The sequence below is a fragment of the Scophthalmus maximus genome, chromosome 19 (assembly GCF_022379125.1).
Source record: "Scophthalmus maximus strain ysfricsl-2021 chromosome 19, ASM2237912v1, whole genome shotgun sequence".
In the NCBI taxonomy this organism is placed as follows: Eukaryota; Metazoa; Chordata; class Actinopteri; order Pleuronectiformes; family Scophthalmidae; genus Scophthalmus; species Scophthalmus maximus.
Genome location: NC_061533.1, coordinates 6,671,455 through 6,690,310, shown reverse-complemented (window position 1 = coordinate 6,690,310; position 18,856 = coordinate 6,671,455). Strand labels below are relative to the sequence as shown.

Below are 18,856 nucleotides of genomic sequence, written 5' to 3'. Positions count from 1 at the left end.
ATTGTTTTTTTTGATTTTTGGGTCAGTTTCTAATAGTATCTATATAGTGTTATCTTGATGAAACTAATTCAGGTCCATTGTTTGTAATCATTTCTTGTCAAAAACTTTCCATACTCTCAGCAGTAACACAAATAAATGTTTGTGTTTGTTGCACATAATTGTAAACTGAATGCATTTGGGATTTGGATTGAATGTTATCTTGAAACTGTCTTTTTTGCGATTTTCCTTTCATCTAATTGAGAAAATCACCAGCAGATTAACTTATAATGCAGATAAGATCAAACATTTCAACCTGATCAAATCTGAAGACGGTGTGCAGGTGTTACTCTTTTCAAGAGTCAAAACATATTGTTAAAAAAATAATGACAGATATGCATACAAATGCAAACTTAACAGGGATCACTGTATCTAGTAATGTTATTGTAATAATCATGCAGCCTAAATATGAACCCTTTTTGTTTCTGTTTGTAGATTTTTTACAGATCTTTGCAACAGATTGAAACTATTATAACAAATTCTTGTTCGTGCAGCCGTGCTTCACCCACACTTCCTCCTCCAGCGGATGAAACGGATTCACAAAGTGAAATGAACATTCACCGTCAAACACCCTGACCTCTGACCCCCTCCTGATCCCATGCAATCCCCGCAGCTGTCGCTCAGGAGCACCCTGCGTCTTAACGCGCGTCACCGCAGCAGCCTGCGTCAGCCGCATCTTCGCCGCCCTCGCCTTCGCCGCCTCACTGCTCAGGAGTCCGAGCTGAGGGCCACTCTCCTGTTTCCAGTCTTCAGGGTTAAGACCCGCCCTCCGCTCAAATGCTGGGGTCCTCCTCCAGCTTGGTGAGGTCGGGCGCCGTGCCCATGAACATGCTCCGCCCTCGCTCCAGCCGGCTCTTCTTGTCCGTGAGGCGGAAGGCCTCCATGAACTCGTCGATGTCGATGCTGCCGTCCTGGTTGCTGTCGATGGTGACGGCCAGGTCTGAGATGGCCTCGTCGGTGATCTCCATCTTCAGGTAGACGCTCAGCAGCTTCCAGGTCTGCCGAAAGTCCTCATGGCTGATGAAGCCTGAGGAGGAGGAGGAGGAGGAGGAGGAGGTCAAAGGTTAGGGCGGTTATAGCTGGAATGACGGTAAAGGGAGAAAGATATACGGGAGGTGCATGAGGTAAAGGAAAAAAGTGTGTGCGTGTGTGTGGGTGTGCGTGTGTGAGATCAGAGGTGGGGGAGGGAGAGAGAGCAGTAGATCAGTGGGTTAATCCTCATCTTAACTAGGAGGATTCGGGAGCCCATAACCGGTTGTGGCCTCTTTTACCGCACTACCGTGAGGCTTAGGGAGGCTGAAGGCGTCTCAATCTGGACACAACAAACACTTCATAAAGCTCTGACACACTTTACTGCAAAAAAACCCAAAACATTCTGATTTCCGGGGCACCGATGGCGAAACCTTTTCTTTCTCACTTGTTTCGCCACCAAGAAATAATACACCAGCAAATTACAGAATAGACCCGGAACAGTCAGTGTGTGTTCATATGTTCTCAGTTTTCATGTCATTTGTCTTAGTAATGAAATGCATATTTCTTTTTACCTGAGTTGTCCGTGTCTACGATTCGGAAGATGGTCTCCAGGGTGGAGCGGTGGCGATACAGAGTCTCGAGCAGACTCTGGTCAATGTGCTGAAAGAGGAGGAGTGATGGAAGCCAAGTGAGGAAGGTCCCGACTGAGAAATCTTTAATTTTCATTAAACAGCGCGCCGTTCTATGACACGTTGGCCTTGGCAGCACTACTTTCAGTGTGTTGTGACTCTGTCTGTTCACAACCTTGACAAGCGGCGGGTCTAATCGAGGGCAACTGGACTTGGATAGCATCTTCAAGCATTTACAACCAGTTGCCTTCAACTAAAACCCTCTCGGATGATCATGACTTGGATGATTGAAAATCTTTACAGACGTTGTTGAAGGCTCAAAGTCTCGCCGACAACATCTCTCTTGAAAGAAAAATTGCTATACTTTTAATTGTCAAATAGTTTTTATTGAAATGAATTTGTGTAGGTTTGTCAATTCTCTGTGAAACCCATTCTTTTATTTACTTCCTCTTATGTTGTTTTTTGTGCCTCTTATAAGCTTTTGTCTGCCACACAGCCGGGAATTGGATTTTTCTTTTTTACATAAAAAAAAAAAAAAAACCCCAAAAGCTTTTTGTGTCGTTGACAGACTCCCGTACTTACGTCAGTGTTGGGTCCTTTGATGGCGAGCTCGTTGAACCAGTCGTGGTAGTCCACCGTGCCGTCACTGGTCTTGCAGGTGACGAGCTGCCCGCGCATCATCCTCCAGGGCAGACCGAGGTGCATCACGCTCTCCACGGCAGCGGCCCAGTCGTTCAGAGACACGAGACCTGCCGGCGAGGACACGGGACGAGGTGAACTGGAAGGTGGCTATTCTCACCACTTGTATCCATTATTTGATTCCTGATATAATGTGCTGCATTCTCCACACACTCTCATTAAGGGGAACAAACATCTCAGAAATCCACTCCCGAAGGCATCCAAAGAAGAGGCCCAACCAGTAACTTATCCAACACTAGCTTATCACAGACTCATTGACGTTGACACATACTGTAGGCTAATAAATATCAAGAAAGTTGTCAATGATAAGTTTTAGCTAATTTCTCATGAACTCTATAAAACGTCCCACTCTGCATATCTTGGTCACAACTCTTTAAAAAAACAAATTTAAAGGAGGCTTGTTTATGATAGTTAGTTTATGTTTTAAAAAAGTGGATTTGTAGCTTATATTATGTATATTTTTTAAATATGAATCATCAATTGCATTATCAAACTACAGAAGTCCGTTGTCAGTCCGGCTCCGCTCAAAAGCAAGTACTTTGAAACTAAGTGGAGGCAAATACATGCTTCATTACCCCGAAATGGGTAAGTTGGCTGAATCGCTGAACAACAACAACAACAAATGCGGCTGAAGTTCATGTGAAACCATCAAACGTGTTGTTCTTTCTTGTGAATGGGGAATATGATGCTCCTCACAAAGCACAAAGGTGTGAGCTCGTATTTCTCCCCATCCAGACGTTAACCTTTGAGAGCTCTGTGAAGAAATTATATAGCAGGACTGAACTGGATGACAAAACCCACTACACACACACACACACACACACACACACACACACACACACACACACACACCTGCGTTGGTGCTGTCGAACTTTTTAAAGGCACAGATGAGGTCGGACCTATGCGCAAACAGCTGCTCCCGCAGGACCTTGAGGGCTGAGCGCTCGGTTCGCCCGACACTGCAGACGGGATTAAAAGAAGAAGAAAAGATACCACATAATAAACAACAACAACAAAATAAATCTAAAATTTGAAACAATTCAAATATGATAAAGTGGACTTTTATTACACAGGAGTTATAAAAAATAATGTGCCAATTCTAATTGTTCTGTTTTTGGACTATATTTGTACCATTAATAATGTAGACGCGCTGTGTACACATTTGTTTCATATTTGAGGAATGTTGTGCTGAAATGATAAGTCAACTTACAGAAGGTCAATGTGACAATTTTCATAGTCAATTTAAACAAACACTGACTCCTGCCTACTTACAGATTGTACAATAATAATAACGGATCTTCTGCGCGAGTTGTCTTATGACAAATCAAAAGCAAATGAAGTCACATGAATATATTTCCTGTTGTCTTTCGCACCTTTGTCTCACAGTGAGCTCTCTGGTCATGCTGGTGGCCTGGTACTGGATCATATAAGGCACGAGGTCTGGACCCAGCTTCACGTAGGCGCCCCTGTTGCTTCCCACGTCGTAGTAATTGGAGGCGGAGAACAGAGTGAGGACCTGAGCGAGTGAGACGAGAGAAAAATGTAATGTTTTGATGTCGATTTTTTTGAACTTGCATGACATGTTTAGAAACCGGGTGAAGTGTTCCGTTGGCCACCGGTGTCTGAGCTCACCTTGCGGTTGTGGCAAAACTCGTAACCCTCCTGTTTACACTCGTGGGAGCGGATGATGAGCTGCAGATTGTGCCTGTTCAGGAAGTCTTCAGTGACGTCGGGGCCCCAGTAGCAGCCCCCGCCCCGCACCTCGTTGGGCATGCAGCCGTCCAGGGTCATGGGGTCGCTCCACAGCAGGTCCAGGATCTGGGAGGGAGGGAGGGAGATTTTTTTTATTTGAAGAGCGCTGACCTCTGGTTGACCATTTTGTTTTTAGTACTGTAGCTTCATTAATAGTAGCCTGAATCCTTATTCCTGCATCACTAGTGTTGTGTTCGGTCGACCAAAGCATCATTTTTGTCTGTTATTTAAGATTTGTCAGGACCACGTACATATTATGGAGCTTCAAGTTCCCTACGCTCCAGACCGTAATGAGATTAGACTTGCCAGCACTTGAACCCTTTTTTAAATCATTTCTCACGTCATATTTTAACACATTTTTTGTTATTTTCTTTTATGTTATCTTTCTTATTTGCTTTGTCTTGTTTTGTCCTGTGTCATTTTAGTCACATGTATTTGTAAAGAACTTTATACCTTGTTTGGATAAGTGCTATAGATTTTCTTTTCGTTATTATTGAGTTTCATTATCACTATTGTTATGTTTATTCTGTATGTCTCTGTGCATGTGTATTATTCATTTTATAGATTAAAAAAAAACTTTTCTGAGTATGCATATTTGATTATTTTCCCTCCTCTTCCTTTTTCTATTTACTGCCTTTAAGGTACTTATTTAAAATGTTATTCATCATTTATAGTATTGGAGTTAGAAATAGGCAACGAATGAGACGCCTAACATTCGGCAGCGCTATATAGACACTACTGTGATCCTGGTCCTGATGTAAAGCTGAGAAACATTCATACTCATCACCTGCTTCCATTCTTCCCTGGTGTTGTCACTGTTGACCGAGTCGGTGGAAGCGATCGGAGTCCCCTCATTTTCTGGCCTGCTGTTCCCCGAGATGAAAGCCGACTGTCTCCTCCTGCGGACCTCCAGCTCATCCTCCACCACCACCACCCTGATCCGGTCAGAGAAGTCCTGCAGCGAGCGGTTGTGGAACCCGCCGCGGGTTACCAGAGGTCTGGGGAAGGTGAAGGAGGCCCGACGCTGGAACAACTTGTTGGCGCCCCACACGTCCTCGTCCATGTCCGAGTCGATGGACGTCCTCGTCGAGCTAATGTGCTTCTTCTTCGGAGGCCTCAGCGCCGATACGTACTGGGAAGGAACATAGAGGAGCACAGGTCTCGGGGACTTTCACAATAATTGATGAAAGAACAACAACAACATGAAGGGAAAATGAATGCGGGTGTAGGATCTGTGTGCTGTTTCCTCACATTGTGTCTGTCCACTCGGCTGAGGACGCCGAGGTCTGTGGTGTCGGAGATCCCTCCGTGGAGAACCAGCACCTTCTGGTCGATCACTGTCGCCAATGGCAACCAGCTGAAGATCTTCTGCAGCAGCTTCAGGATCCGTTTGCCGTGCAACTGAGGAAGCACACAAAGCAGGAGTTCATTGATATTCTTCTTCTACTTCTTCTATTTAACATGGTTTTTGTCCCATTTGAGGGAGGTTTTCATTCATTCTTGATGGTGCAGTTGTCTTTGTTTTAAAAGGTTGTTGCAGCTTGTGTCTCCAGTGTAAAGAAGCTGTCTAAGTTTGAGAGTTTGATGCCTGTCGAGCGTCCATGAACCAAATTTTGAATCCAAATTACTGCTGATTGTGTTCAGGACTTTGACCTCGACCTCCCTGACTCATGACAAGCCCTGAGCAGAGTCAGATGTCCTGCAGGTGGCAGGTTCAATGACCTCAAATCCTCTTACCCGCGAGGAGGAGTGACTGGTAGCGTATCGGGAGAGGAAGTCTGCCTTCGTCAGGCTTTACTAGGAATGTGTAGCCGAAGGAGACTCAGACCGTTTTAATTTGCTGCTCCAAAGATTAAGGGGATTAAGGACACGCGATAGTTTGATAAGAAGGAATGAGGAGTCGACACTGAGCAGCAAACAAAAGGAAAGGTTAGGGTTCTGAGATATGTATCTTTTCAGGATTACATGATATAAACCCACCTTGTATTTTGTCAACACCTCCTTTGTGAAGCCGTACCTAAAGCAGGCCGAGGAAACAAAAGGTAAATCATTTCCTTCGCACCTGATGAATTTGTTAAGGGAGGACAAGTAGTCCGTTGACGAATGAGACTCGATATTGTACGTATATTGGTTTTACCTCAGGTTGACTATATGGTCCTCGTGGTTTCCTCTGTTGAGGTAGACGTCACTTGGGTAGACGATCATGAATGAAAACAGGATGAGGAGGATCTCAATGGAGTCTTTGCCTCGGTCTACAAAGTCGCCGTTGAACAAATAGGGCTTCTCCAAGGACGGCATGCCATTCTGTGACATCGACATGTTGGTGAAACCCAAGAGGTTTGACGCAGCCAGGGGAAGTTTAGACAGGAAAACGTTACGTCGTTCGGTTGATCAACACGGCAACAGGATTGATCGTTGGTTAATAGGTGAAAGAATGTGCCGCTTCTCGGAATTCATTCATTCAAATGAGTGGCAGTGAAAGATTGTAGAAGATGAGGTTCTGACCTTGTAGAAGATCAGCAGCAGGTCTTCCAGTTGGCCGTGCAAATCGCCTGTAATGAAGAAGATAGGTCAACACAGATCATACTTCTGACTGGATGTGTTTTAACTCCTACAACAAAGAGACTTTAGCTCTCAATTCATTCAGGGATTATGCTTAAGTGCAGTATTTAAAAAAAAAAAATCATCTATTGTGATGTGGTGCTGCCTCAAGTGTTTAAACTCAGAGCTGCAACAAATGGCCCTTTTTTTATTCATAATAAATGTTCTCTTTTTTTTCTCATTAAATGTTTGGACTGTATAAAATCATATATTATACACATGTACAATACACTATTAAAAACTTTGGATAATAATACCTGCCCAAATGATTCAGTTTGCTATAATATTGGAGATTAACAAAAACAGAAAACATTCCCCGGACAGAAAATCTTTAGGAGAATAATAAAAAAAAGATTAATTTGCTTATTGATTTTCTGTCAACAGCAACTTGTTTCAGCTGTTTTAGAAGCTGACCACGCAATCACAAAGTTCACATTTGACTGAGGAATATTGTTTTAAATATCGTGCCCCACTCATCCTCCCCATCATTTCCAATCACCCACCTGTCTCTGTCAAATCAAGGATTTCTTTGCGCTCACCACAAATTGTGATCTCTTTACTGTGGCAGGTGGAGATGCGGTTGATATTTGGCAACACCCGGAGCCGCCTCCAGGTCTCCAGCAGGAGCTGGAGGACGTAGCGTGAGTGCAGCTGCTACTGGGAGAGAGACTTGTCAGCAGAGGAGTGTTGCCACAGACAAACACATGAACTAATCATCATCATCATCATCATCATCATCATCATCCTGCAGCGTGTATCACTGCTGGGATGCTGAGGAAGCCCGTTACTCCCACATCACGGCTGGAGACTGAAGGGGACCGAGCCAAAACTGTGGAGCAGTTTACCAAATGACATCAGACAGGCAACATCCTTAAAGATTTTTTAAAAAATCGCCTCTTAAAACTTTTTTTAAATTGCAAAATGTCACTCTCCTCTGTTTTTTGCACTTTTTTTTCTTGCTTGAATTGCGTTTCTATTTCCATTTTTTCCTAAATACTTTGTTACTTTGTCGAGAGGAGCGCTATGTTAATAAAGTTTATTGTATATTTTATTACCTTAGAATTTTTAAATGCCTGCATTTTCTTTCATTTCCTGCACAGACCTTGAAATTAAACAATAATACACTGATAACATTTTTTATTTAGAGGTGGCTTTTCAATAAACTAGACTCTTTACACGACTGATTAAATAAGAAAGTAAGTTATGTAAGATTTGTCTTGTGTACTCGTCCTCCATTATCCACAATTAACATCCTCAATAGAGTAAATTTGTTCCTTTGGATCCTGCATCGAGATTGTTTTTTTTAAATTTTACCATCACATGAATTCCTGACATTTTAAACTTCCAGTCATCAGCATCAGCATCTGTCCCAAAAATCCAGTGACCGACACCTGGATGATTTTAAGTGAAGTGTCAAAACCAATGCTGGCTGATGTGACCGTGCACCTACTTTCTTGTTCCTGAAGGCCTCCACCAGCCCGACTGCCTGCTCCACCGTCAGAGGGAAGATGAGATGAGGTCCTGAGTAAATCTCGGGCACCTCGATGTTCTTGTAGCAGAAGTACCTCTCCCACTCTGCGTCCCGACAAACCTCGTTCTCCCTGAAGATGTGCGAGATCAGGTTTCCTGGAAGGCAAGGGGGGGGGGGGGGGGGGGGGGGGGGGGGGCGCACTCAGAACCCCCAGCGCAATATCATTTCCTCGGCCATTTTTGACAATGTGAAATCTTACGTTCATTGCTGGCTGGTGTGAAATTGTCCATGAGGTAGCCGAGGAAATTGTAAAGCTGCAGAGGGAAGAGAGAGGAGAGTCGAGCTTGTAGTTTCATTTCTGTGCGTCAGGCTAACATTCAGGTTGTCTCTGGTGCAGTCTGTCACCTTTATCTGAGCCTGTTCTCCGGAGTACTCGATGGACTGGAAGATGTGCCAGGTGTATCTCCGTCTCAGCTCCATGCGGGCCACATACTGACGGTACCATCGCTGGATCAGGACGGCAGCTCTTATGGCTGCATCAAACACAGCGGGATCAGAGGATTTGAACGCTTAACTGATTCTGCACACTTTGGTACTAGGGCCGACTTTTCTCAGTGGACATGAGGACTTTTAGAAAGGGTTGTAATGAAGTGAAATGACTATATTTTGTTTTTAAAAGGTTTGTTGTTTAACTCAATGATTCACAGAAAAATATGTGTTTGAGTCAAAAATGTGTGGAACTTTTTGGTTTTGCTGAAGTAGAGTTCGTCTCTAGTTTGTTTACTGCAGTTTACTGTTTTCTGCTCAAGGTGGACGTTCAACCCTAACCCTAACTACAACTACAGCAGAACAGACAAGGTAAGACAGACGTGGCTTACTCGTGACGGCTGCAATGCGGCAGAAGAAGAGAGGCAAAAAAAAGAAGAAGAGATACGTCAATGCAACACAAACGACCACTCGGCGACTGGGCACTCTTCAAATCCGAAGGAGTTCAACGGTCTGCGGAATCACAGTTACCTTTTCCAGAGTGTTTGTGGAACTGGCTGGACTTCGTGACGCCACATCCCATGACTGTCCCTGTTCGGGAGAAAAACAAACGAAAACTAAATCACTCACACGTAACTGAATGTAAAATTACAGCCAAAAAAAGTCCCTAAAGCAATAACACGGCATTCCATAAAGGGGAATGGGGCCTTTTGAAATCAGCACATCTCCCACGCAGTTGGGATTCAGGGTCACTATACTCATTCACACACTTGTAAATGATCGCGGCCTCCTCCACTCGCAGAGCGGAGGGTTGAGCGTGGCAGCAGGAGAGCTGAGGCTGGAGGACAGTGGCCTTTGTGCACCTTTAATCTCGTTACCCGGTGGCTCTCTCCTGACCTCGGTGGCCTCAATCCCGGAGCAGGGCGACTGTTTTCGCCTTGATTCTACAAAGGCTTACATTAAGCAATCTATGAAACCGAGGAGCGGGGATTTAACCTCACAGGCCCAACGTTATTTTGATCAATGGGAGAAATAAAACGGGGGAAACGGGATTTTGTTTGTTGTTTTGGGTAAATAAATGATGCTTAGATTACTGTTTACAATTTACAAAGCCAATAAAGTAACGTGCATTTTAATCTGAACATGGCAGATTTGACTTGAGTGTGTTTGCATGATAACTCATTAAAAAAAACAGAAGGGTGCCATCCCTCACATGTAAAGATATTTAACATCAGACCCAGGTCTTCCAATCAGATAGAGTTTTCAAACCAAAACATTGTTTCTGTGAATGATAAATGAATAAAAGTTCTACCTATTGCACCTTTATTCTTCCAGGGATGTTTGCTGCGCGTTACTTACGTGGTCACCTCCTTCTATCCAGTCACCAGTTCCCGAGTTGTTTGGCTGTCAGTGGTTCGTCGGCGAGGACTCAAACAGCCATTTCCCCTGTTTCATACTCCACCGGTCCGCCAGGATCAGGTCAGGAACTGCAGCACGTGAGTCACACTGGTCATTGTGAGGTCGATGGATGGCAGCGGTGCCCAGTAACTCACCACAGAGGCCTCGTGTGTGAAGGTATCTCCACCGTGCAGCTCTTCCCAGGTCTGTGGTGACGCTGGTCGACTCCTCGCCTTGCTCAGTGCGATCACATAATCAAGGCGCCGAGCCACAAGTGGATTACTTGAGCTAATGACTTGATGCGGCTAGACTGGTCTTTATATAGGAAGATGGAAAAGTGAGGAGGTAAACATACAAGGCAGGAGGGAGGCTGTAGCATCTTTGTTTTGTTGTTGTTGTTCTGGAAGTGTTTTTGATGACAGGTGCTCGGTTTGAGTCCAGGCTGGTGTTTTGCACGTGAGCTCAAGTGACTTTATCAGAGCAAAACTCAATTCTTGACTGGTTTCTTTCGGGATCTTACCAATTACCTGACCAACTGGGCCAAATGAGGGATCCCTACATGTTTCATCGCTGCAGTTTGTGCTGAAACGGCTGGTCTGACGTCACAGATCTGTTCAGCAGAACTTGCGTTGAGGCCAAGGCTGAGAGAAAAGCACAAACCCCTCACCACAAACAAAAGTTATAATAGTCTATATTATTTAGTCAGGTATATTTATGATCTTATATTTAGATTTTAAATTTTTTACCACATCTGAAATAGCAGTAGTCTAAAATATGGTATTATATTGGAACAGCACAAGGGGCCCCAATATAAATCGTTTACAGGATTAATAGGAGAAGTTGGCTAATATAAGTAAAGAAAGAAAACAAACATGTTTCTGCTATGCTTTTTTGCATTTTATAGGTATTTTGGTAAATCCCTGGTCTGTTTCAGGTCTCAAAAAATGATTTAAATAATAGAATATCCCTTTTGCTGACCTGGTCACAACTGGTAGACATAATTTTTGACATTGAACATTTATTATCACACATGTAAAAAGTCATTATTAGTATTTATTGTATTCCACTTTAAATACCACGTTCTGATAAGGTACCATTGGTATGCTTTCAATAAATGCTTTAATGATTCATGATATAATTTAGGCTTTACAGATAATCTAGTCCCTTACGTGTGGCTAACGTGTGAATCAACAGTTTAGATTATAATTTTCCTTTAGAATATACATTTGGGGGTTGTCAAAAATATAAATTTTGAACTTTTGAAAACCGCTGCTTTACAAACACACCCGACCGCTGTGGCTCTTGAACGCCTCCTTACGGACGTTACATGGCGACGGTGAGTTGTCGTTTGTTTGTGAATTGCGACGTTTAACAGCTGCAGCTGCTCTCGTTTTATCTCTATATTACGTTAAAATGAATGCTTCGGAGAAAAGTGGTCAAATGTTTATGTATATATGTTTATTTATGTATGTTGCACTGCTTACAAAAAAGCTTACATCACAGAAAGGGGCGTGTGTTTTCTGTTGCTGAATTGTATAATTTTTTCCCCACCATATTTACATTAAAGAGGGAAGCTTATTAACAGAGTAGCTCCTCTTTTCATTGCAGCAACTAGTGTCAAAAACCGGAGTCATAATTGTGATTTACAAATATCCGTGTACCAACTCGGAAATCATACAGAAATACACTCGTTGTATGAGGCAGAACTCGCTTGAGAAATACTGTGTTTTAACGTTTTCCTTAGTATCAAAGTACTTGCTTGGATACTTGTCAGTGCGCGTAATGGTAATTATAATCCAGGAACAGTTAATTGTGACATCGGCACTCTCAATTTTCCAAATCATGTGTGCAAATATGAGCGACATAAACCCTTTGACAACCTTGCTTACGACGCGACAGAACTTGCCTGAGAATTGTCAACATTTAAAGTTTTCCTTCATATCAAAGTGATCGATTGACAATTGTCAGTATGTGAAATGATATTTATGATGCAGGAGCAGCTAAAATAGCAATCTGCATACTTATTTTTCAAAGAATGTGTACAAATATAGGCCATATGAGCATTTTGTCAGTCAAAACTTGTCAACACTGCTTACAACGCAACATAACATGTCCTGCCAGTTGGGGGCGCTAATGCACCACCATATTTCTCCAAAACCGAAAAAAGACAAACCTAACATTTCTTGAGATTCTTCTTTGCAAATGCATCCAAAATTCTAAACTTCTCATTCATGAAAGTGCGGGACGGGACTCCAAACACTATGTCTGGCAAACACCAGGACCTGTTCATATGCAATGAAAAGTGCTCTATAAATGAAATTTATTGTTAATATTATTATTATTATTATTATTATTATTATTATTATTATTATTATTATTATCTGGCTAACACCATCCCTATGGTGACGCATGGTGATGGTGGCATCATGCTATGGGCAAGTCACTGACTGACTGACCCTGACTTGAGCTCCCTTAGAACATCTGTGGAGAACTGAAGATGGCAGGTCAGACACTTGGAATAAACCTCCTGAATCCAGGTGTGTGGAACTTGTGGCTCTGTAGCAATCGTTTCCAAATTCACTCCTAAAAATCTGTTTAAAATCAAGATCATCCTATGTTCAGGCCAATACTGTACATGTCATTCTTTAGACTGCTGCTCCAAGGTTTGCCTATGGATTACATAATACACATGATAAATGAAATCAGTAAAGGAGAGAGTTCTCCTCATCCATCCCACCAAGCCATCCGTTTGGCAATAACATAGCAGCTACTGTATGAACTACCAAGAAATCCTGTAGATCTTCTGTAGAACCATCTCCCTAACCGATATCATTCGATGTGCAGTGAACAGTATCTGCTCAGTGTCCTCGTGGAGCATCTGATCAACGAGCTCATCATCCTCCACCGCCGCGCACATAATCCATTCAGCCCAGTTTGGGCATAAACAAAGACGCACAGTGTTTGACGCGCTTGACTGCAGGTTGGATTTGAGTTTCCACGTCTCTGCCACAGTATTGGATGTTTTCTTACTGCACACCAGCAATAAAAGATGGGGGTGGTGATTTAATAAGATGTCAAGTTACAAACTGAGTATCCCCATGTGTCATTCAATGCTAAGAGGGAATAAAAGGCAGCATCTCTGATTTAAAAAAAAACAAATGACTACAAATTGTGGGGAGTTAAAACCCTATATGTTACTGAAAAGAGAAAATGTGTGAAAAACAGTGAAGTCATGTAATTGAGTTGTTCATAGCACAAAATTAGTCTGCAACAATTTTCTAGTGCCTCACTCTCAAATCTTTTTGAGTTTTAAATTATCAATATTTGAATTAATTTAGTCTCAACTGCTATTAAACCAATCACAGAAATAGCCAGGGAGATAATTAGATAGATGTCCTAATCCTGTGTTGTTGATCTTTGGTGGCAAATCTACTCCTACAGGTTTCCCTTATTTATATTTTGTAAGTGTTCAGACCCCTTTACTCTTTCACATTTTATTGTTTGTAGAGTAAAAATGAATTATAATGTCCCCATCACTCTGCAATACCCCATTCTGACAAAGTGAAAACAGAATGACCCCCCCCCCCCCCTCCCCAAAAAAAAGAAAATGTATTAAAAAGGAAAAAACTGAAATATCACATTTGCTATTTGCACTTTGCTATTACAACTGTATATGCATCTCCGGTTCCGCCTATTTCTCTTGATCATCTTTGAGATGTTTCTACACTTGACTAGAAGACACCTGTGGTCAATTCAAATGATGGGAAATTATTTGGAAAGGTACACGCGTGTCTCTATGTAAGGTCTCACAGCTGACAACACATACCAGTTAAAAACCAGGCAATTGGGTCATCCGCTCTGATATGCATAGAATCATGTCGAAGATTATCAGAAAATCCCTGTGTTAATAATTTAAATCTTACATGACAGAGCATAATAACCTTGTACTTGCGAAACAGGGAGGGAACCGCCCAGCAGTAACTTTAAGAGGTCGGAGCGCTCAACACATCGTCTGACTGAGGTCTGTGTCTCAGAGTCTGAGGATGAAGATCGCCGTGCTGGGAGCCACTGGGCAGACGGGTCAGTATCTGGTCAACCAGGCGCTGCAGCAGGGTCACACGGTCACCGCCGTCGTCAGGAACCCGGCCAAACTCACCATACATCATGATAATCTCAAGGTAAAGTAACACTGACTCCGTGTGTTTTGTTGCGCCGCTTGACTTTAGCGAGCCATTGCTGGGCTCAAAGTTCAAGTCAGTGCGATAACACAGTGACAAATGTTGTATTGTGGCAAAGCGAGGGTGTTTTTGGACGGCAGCCACAAATGTTCTAGAAGGTTTGACAATCTGAGTGTGATTCTGCAAAGCAGCTAAGCCTGGCGTTCATCTTCTTTTTTTTTAAAATTTATTGTCAATATACCTTATTCCTCTGTGTCATTCATTATTTCATTGATGTCAAAAAACTGTTAAAAACACTTAAATGAGTCACACATGTTGCCCTGGGTGATACAGTAAGTTCCTTCATCGCGATGAACATGACCCACAATCATCATCCTTTCAAATTCTCTCTATTTGCTCTTGTTGGAGCAACATTTCCTATAAAACAGTGCCCACACCCAAAGTGAAAAACAAAAGCTTGATAATTATCATTTCATGAGGACCACACACACACACACACACGCACACACACACACACAAGTATCCTTTAGAAGGACTGTAAGACTAAGAGAAAGGAAGAAAAAAGGAGTTTTTTAAGATTTTTATTTTGAATTAAACTAAAACTTAACCAGTCAAAGCACTTTACACTACAGGTCACTTTCACATATGCATTCATACAGCGCCCAAAACTCCCCACAGGATTATTCAGGTTTCCTCTCCGTCTTTCTTCAGGTGGTGGAAGCTGATATTTTCTCAGAAGACAGTCTGAGGACGCATTTCAAAGGACAGGATGTGATCATGTCGTGCCTCGGCTTCCCGGCCTCCATCTTCTCGGCGGTGACGGGCTACACTCTGTCCATGAAGGCTGTGATCGGCGCCATGCGGGAGGCCCGGGTCAACAGGGTCATCACCATGACCTCCTGGTACACTCAGCGTGAGTCCGGCACACACGGTGATGCCTTCAAGGCCTTTTCTGATTTGTTGTTAGAAAAAAAACAAATCCACCCTCCATTGTTCGCACCACGTTAAATATAAATATATGATATTCTAGGAGATTTAATTCAAATGTCCACAAGGGGGCATTTGTTTTACACCAAAAACCACATCAGACATGTCGAAAAGAAGTCGTAGTGTTTTCTACGTCTTGCGCATCAGCTTTACATTCATTTTTTTGGGAAGGGGCTAGTAAGTGGACCTTCAGTCAAGCTTCTGTTTCCAAGGCCAAGGAATTACATTTCACTTTCGTCTTCATTAGCTTTGCTGCCACACTGGCAGCACGGCTTTAGGGATGTTAATATCAGTCTGGTCTCAGCTTCTCAAATGAGGGAATTCAATAAGTTATTAGCTTGTATAACAGTAAAATGAGTATCTTTGGTTTTTGGACAGTTTTTCTGGGCAAACCAAGCTAATTGAAGTCATCACTCCAGGCTCAAATCATTTTTGATTTTCCCCTGTTTCGACTGTTTCATATACTAGATAATTATTCGATAAATTAAGGAAATAGTGGGCAGGTTAATCAATAATGAAAACAACTAAGTATGTTGCAGCCCTAGTCTTGTAACATTCGGAAGTTTTGTTTACGGTGAGTTTCTAATTCTGTCTTGTCCTCTGTTATAGAAAATGGTCTTCAAGTTAAACGATTGTGTCGGAATGAGAAGTTTCTTTCTTTTTGAAATGCACATAATTGACCAAAAAATGCAGTAATTTCAAAGAATCATAAATCAGGAGAGTTTCATTGTCACATTGTGTTTTATTTTTCCCCCTTCTCATTGTTAGCCGACTCCGGAACGCACTCACCGTACCTCATCCGCTTCCTCCTGCTGCCGATGATCCGGAGCGTCCTCACCAACATGTATGAGATGGAGCAGTTTCTGCAGAAGACTGAGGACATCACCTGGACTGTGGTCCGCCCACCTGGCCTCAAGAACCTGCCGGCCTCAGGTTAAAAGCAGACGGCCAGTGGCCAACGGGGCGGGGGGGGGGCAAACCTTATGAAGAAACATGCAATGATTTAACAATTACAGGAGGCAGCTGGTTTGGAGTCAGGGTGACGCAAACCCAGAATAACAGAGCTTCGTTCAGTGAAGTGCAACGCCTCAGGATCCAGTTAGGCGCAGTTCAAGCTTATTAGCACGTGTTCTCATTACGCACTGGTGAATGGGCCTCTATTTTTATTTCCTCCTTCTTAAATAACAATGCATTCCTTGAGGTTTCAGCTTGTGTTCAGACAGGCAAACTGCTGCTGTGTCCCTTTTGCACACCTGAGTTACCAGATGAACACGCTGTTGCCGTAACGCCACTGACTCTCGGGTGTTTTTTTCGTCTCTGTGACCTCCGCAGCTCAAGAGTTTCTGACCGACGAGGGATACTTTGTGCCCCACGACAGCGGTCAGCCTGCAGGCGGCGCGGTGGGAAGAGGCGACGTGGCTCGCTTCATGCTCTCCCTAGTCAGCAGCAACGCCTGGGTCAAGAGGGGAGTCGCCATCACGACCAAATGAGGAAAAGGTGCCATCGATAAAGGGTCGGTTGAGCTCAAGCACCAAAAACCCCCTTTGCTCACAATTCGCGATCAGAATCTGTTCGTGAACAGAGAAAAATTGATGTTTCTTGATGTTCAAAACATTGACACAACTGATTATTTTCTCAATTAATCTATTAATATTTTTTTTTTTTGTTTGTTTTTTTATTTGGATGTACTGGCCTTTTAAATAAATCTGTCTGCTTCAACAGTCTCCTATTAGATATGATGTTTCCGCCTTTTATGGTTTTTTTTAATTTACTCTTGTTTAACACACTCTTGTTTTTAAATGTTTGAAAACCCTGTGGGTGTTTCTATTATCGGTACCAACCACTAAATTACTACCTGAGGTTTTACTGCTTTCACAAAAAAAGGGACTGTCAGACGTGATTACAACCACATGCGGTCAGTGTGGCGCCACATCTCTTTACTTACAGCTGCCAGACGATATCTCACTAAATGCCAGTATGTCAAAGGTAAAATATTGTATTTGACTCGATTTGATTCCAGTGATCAGGGTGTGGTGAGAAGTGCAGCACGCTTTTAAGTGCACAAGCAGTGGAAAGAAAGCCGAGATATATTGTATAGTTAAATTCTGTGGTCAAGACTCAAGTCATTACCCCTCTGCAGAATTATATCATCTGCTAATTCAGACGCCTGAAAAAAACTTGCAATTCCCACATGAATGACTGAACCACATTGTTAAACCTGAAACTTAAAACTGATTATAAATAAATTTCTAATTGATTTTACAGGAAACTTCTTATTGAAGTTTTTGGCAGCACTTTGTGACACAGCCAGTGATTTACAGTGTCATTTTGTTGTATAAATCTGTTTTACCGGTTCCAGGTTGTAGTGGAAGAAAACAACACTGTGGAGATATATTCAATGAAGAAAATCCTGTACAGTAAGACATTTTGGAAACTATAAAGATCCGTCGCATTCTGACTTTTCAAGGAGAGTAAAGTTTAGTTTACAAGTTGTCTCCTGCTGCTACAAGGAGCTTTAAGACCAGATGACTGTGTATCATCCCGATCTTAACGGATCCCGACCTTCTTTGAATATGCATGGTATGGTAGTCATACACTTCTAATCTCAGAGCAGATAGGTTAGTGATGGAGGCAATGTGATGGGGCCAGATAACCCTGTCCTGCTTTTGTCAAGTGGCTGCTGTCCTGAGATCGAACATCTTGTATGGGGTTAGGGGTTAGTGTGTTGCTCTCTGATATGACATGACAAACGTTGAGTGGCTGAGGCAGTTCTTGTCCCATCAACCCCACAGAAACAGCCGCTCAATAAAATCCTGATGTGGGAGAGATTCCGGCATACTGATGTGTCCCAGCCAATAGCTGGAGGGTGCAGAAGGAGGTGCAGAAGGGCTCGCTTTGGCAAAAGCCTGATACGCACAGCCATAGCATCCCTTAAACAAGGGGACTCGCTGAGGGAACTACGAGTCTTGTTTTCATGTTGTTCTGCGTGTCATTATTGTGTGCTGTTGTGTCGTACTTAATGTATGTCTTTCTGTCATTGTTGTGGGACGATGTGTGTTAAGCTGACGTACAGTGATGTGGAAAAGAATTTCCCTCCGGGGACAATGAAGTCTGACTGACTAACTAACTAACTAAGTAAATACATATCAAGCAAATAAACATTCTCACCAGCCCCTCCCCTCTGTCTATGAAGATGAAAGTAGTTTCAGAAACCACCATATTTGTCATGCATGCATTTGCTTTATGTGGAAAGACGCCTGCACTCAATTGTACCGACTAAGAAAGAGGCAGTTCATAGATTATCTTTAAGCTTTCAAAAGCCCGTTTGTGTGTCATCTTAGTGTTGATAATTGGGAGTGGGCTTCCCCCCCACAGTTTTAAAGATATGCAAATTGCTGCTGCCTCTCCCCAATGTCAGCTGGGATTGGAAAATGGGTCAAAGGTTATGTAGACGTCAAGTTCCAGCCGCTGGGAAGCTTAATGTCAGTTTCCCTGTGTTGAGGACCAAAGTGATGAGTGTATTCATGTACAACATGTTTAAATAGTTAATCAATGCAAGAGAATACGATTCTCAAAACCCTTGGCCAAGCTGAGACGGTGGAATGCCACCGTGACGTTACCCCACGAACGTCTCTGACACGAGAAGC

The 18,856-nt window shown here is 42.8% G+C and overlaps 2 protein-coding genes and 1 long non-coding RNA gene across 3 annotated transcripts; 2 read left to right on the top strand and 1 right to left on the bottom strand.

Annotated features, from left to right (window-relative positions):
- Window positions 1–14: 14 nt before the first annotated feature.
- ppef2a (protein phosphatase with EF-hand domain 2a) lies at window positions 15–14,281 on the bottom strand. The gene is made up of 18 exons (XM_035640639.2): window positions 10,006–14,281; window positions 9,178–9,237; window positions 9,039–9,047; window positions 8,566–8,693; window positions 8,420–8,474; window positions 8,140–8,315; window positions 7,229–7,343; window positions 6,594–6,640; window positions 6,226–6,392; window positions 6,069–6,105; window positions 5,340–5,489; window positions 4,876–5,220; window positions 3,969–4,154; window positions 3,710–3,852; window positions 3,189–3,295; window positions 2,220–2,386; window positions 1,581–1,668; window positions 15–1,063 (listed from the first exon to the last, which is right to left on the bottom strand). The coding sequence occupies exons 2-18, from the start codon at window positions 9,227–9,229 to the stop codon at window positions 810–812; spliced, it is 2,226 nt and encodes a 741-aa protein (XP_035496532.1). The 5' UTR covers window positions 9,230–9,237; window positions 10,006–14,281; the 3' UTR covers window positions 15–809.
- On the top strand, window positions 908–4,189 carry LOC118314287. The gene is made up of 3 exons (XR_004794628.2): window positions 908–1,010; window positions 2,206–2,422; window positions 3,723–4,189. It is a non-coding gene; the product is annotated as an uncharacterized LOC118314287 (long non-coding RNA).
- LOC118314286 (flavin reductase (NADPH)) lies at window positions 11,309–16,943 on the top strand. The gene is made up of 5 exons (XM_035640643.2): window positions 11,309–11,380; window positions 14,004–14,222; window positions 14,934–15,135; window positions 15,978–16,142; window positions 16,542–16,943. The coding sequence occupies exons 2-5, from the start codon at window positions 14,088–14,090 to the stop codon at window positions 16,697–16,699; spliced, it is 660 nt and encodes a 219-aa protein (XP_035496536.1). The 5' UTR covers window positions 11,309–11,380; window positions 14,004–14,087; the 3' UTR covers window positions 16,700–16,943.
- Window positions 16,944–18,856: the final 1,913 nt, after the last annotated feature.

Bases quoted from the DNA above. Each gene is read 5' to 3' on its own strand.
- ppef2a (XM_035640639.2), bottom strand. From the start codon at position 9,229: ATGGGATGTGGCGTCACGAAGTCCAGCCAGTTCCACAAACACTCTGGA. The intron at 5,490-6,068 runs GTGGGTTTATAT...GTGCTTCCTCAG, and splicing joins AGGTGTTGACAAAATACAAG to TTGCACGGCAAACGGATCCT. The intron at 1,669-2,219 runs GTAAGTACGGGA...CTCCTCTTTCAG, and splicing joins TCAAAGGACCCAACACTGAC to CACATTGACCAGAGTCTGCT.
- LOC118314286 (XM_035640643.2), top strand. From the start codon at position 14,088: ATGAAGATCGCCGTGCTGGGAGCCACTGGGCAGACGGGTCAGTATCTG. The intron at 14,223-14,933 runs GTAAAGTAACAC...GTCTTTCTTCAG, and splicing joins TACATCATGATAATCTCAAG to GTGGTGGAAGCTGATATTTT. The intron at 15,136-15,977 runs GTGAGTCCGGCA...TCTCATTGTTAG, and splicing joins GACCTCCTGGTACACTCAGC to CCGACTCCGGAACGCACTCA.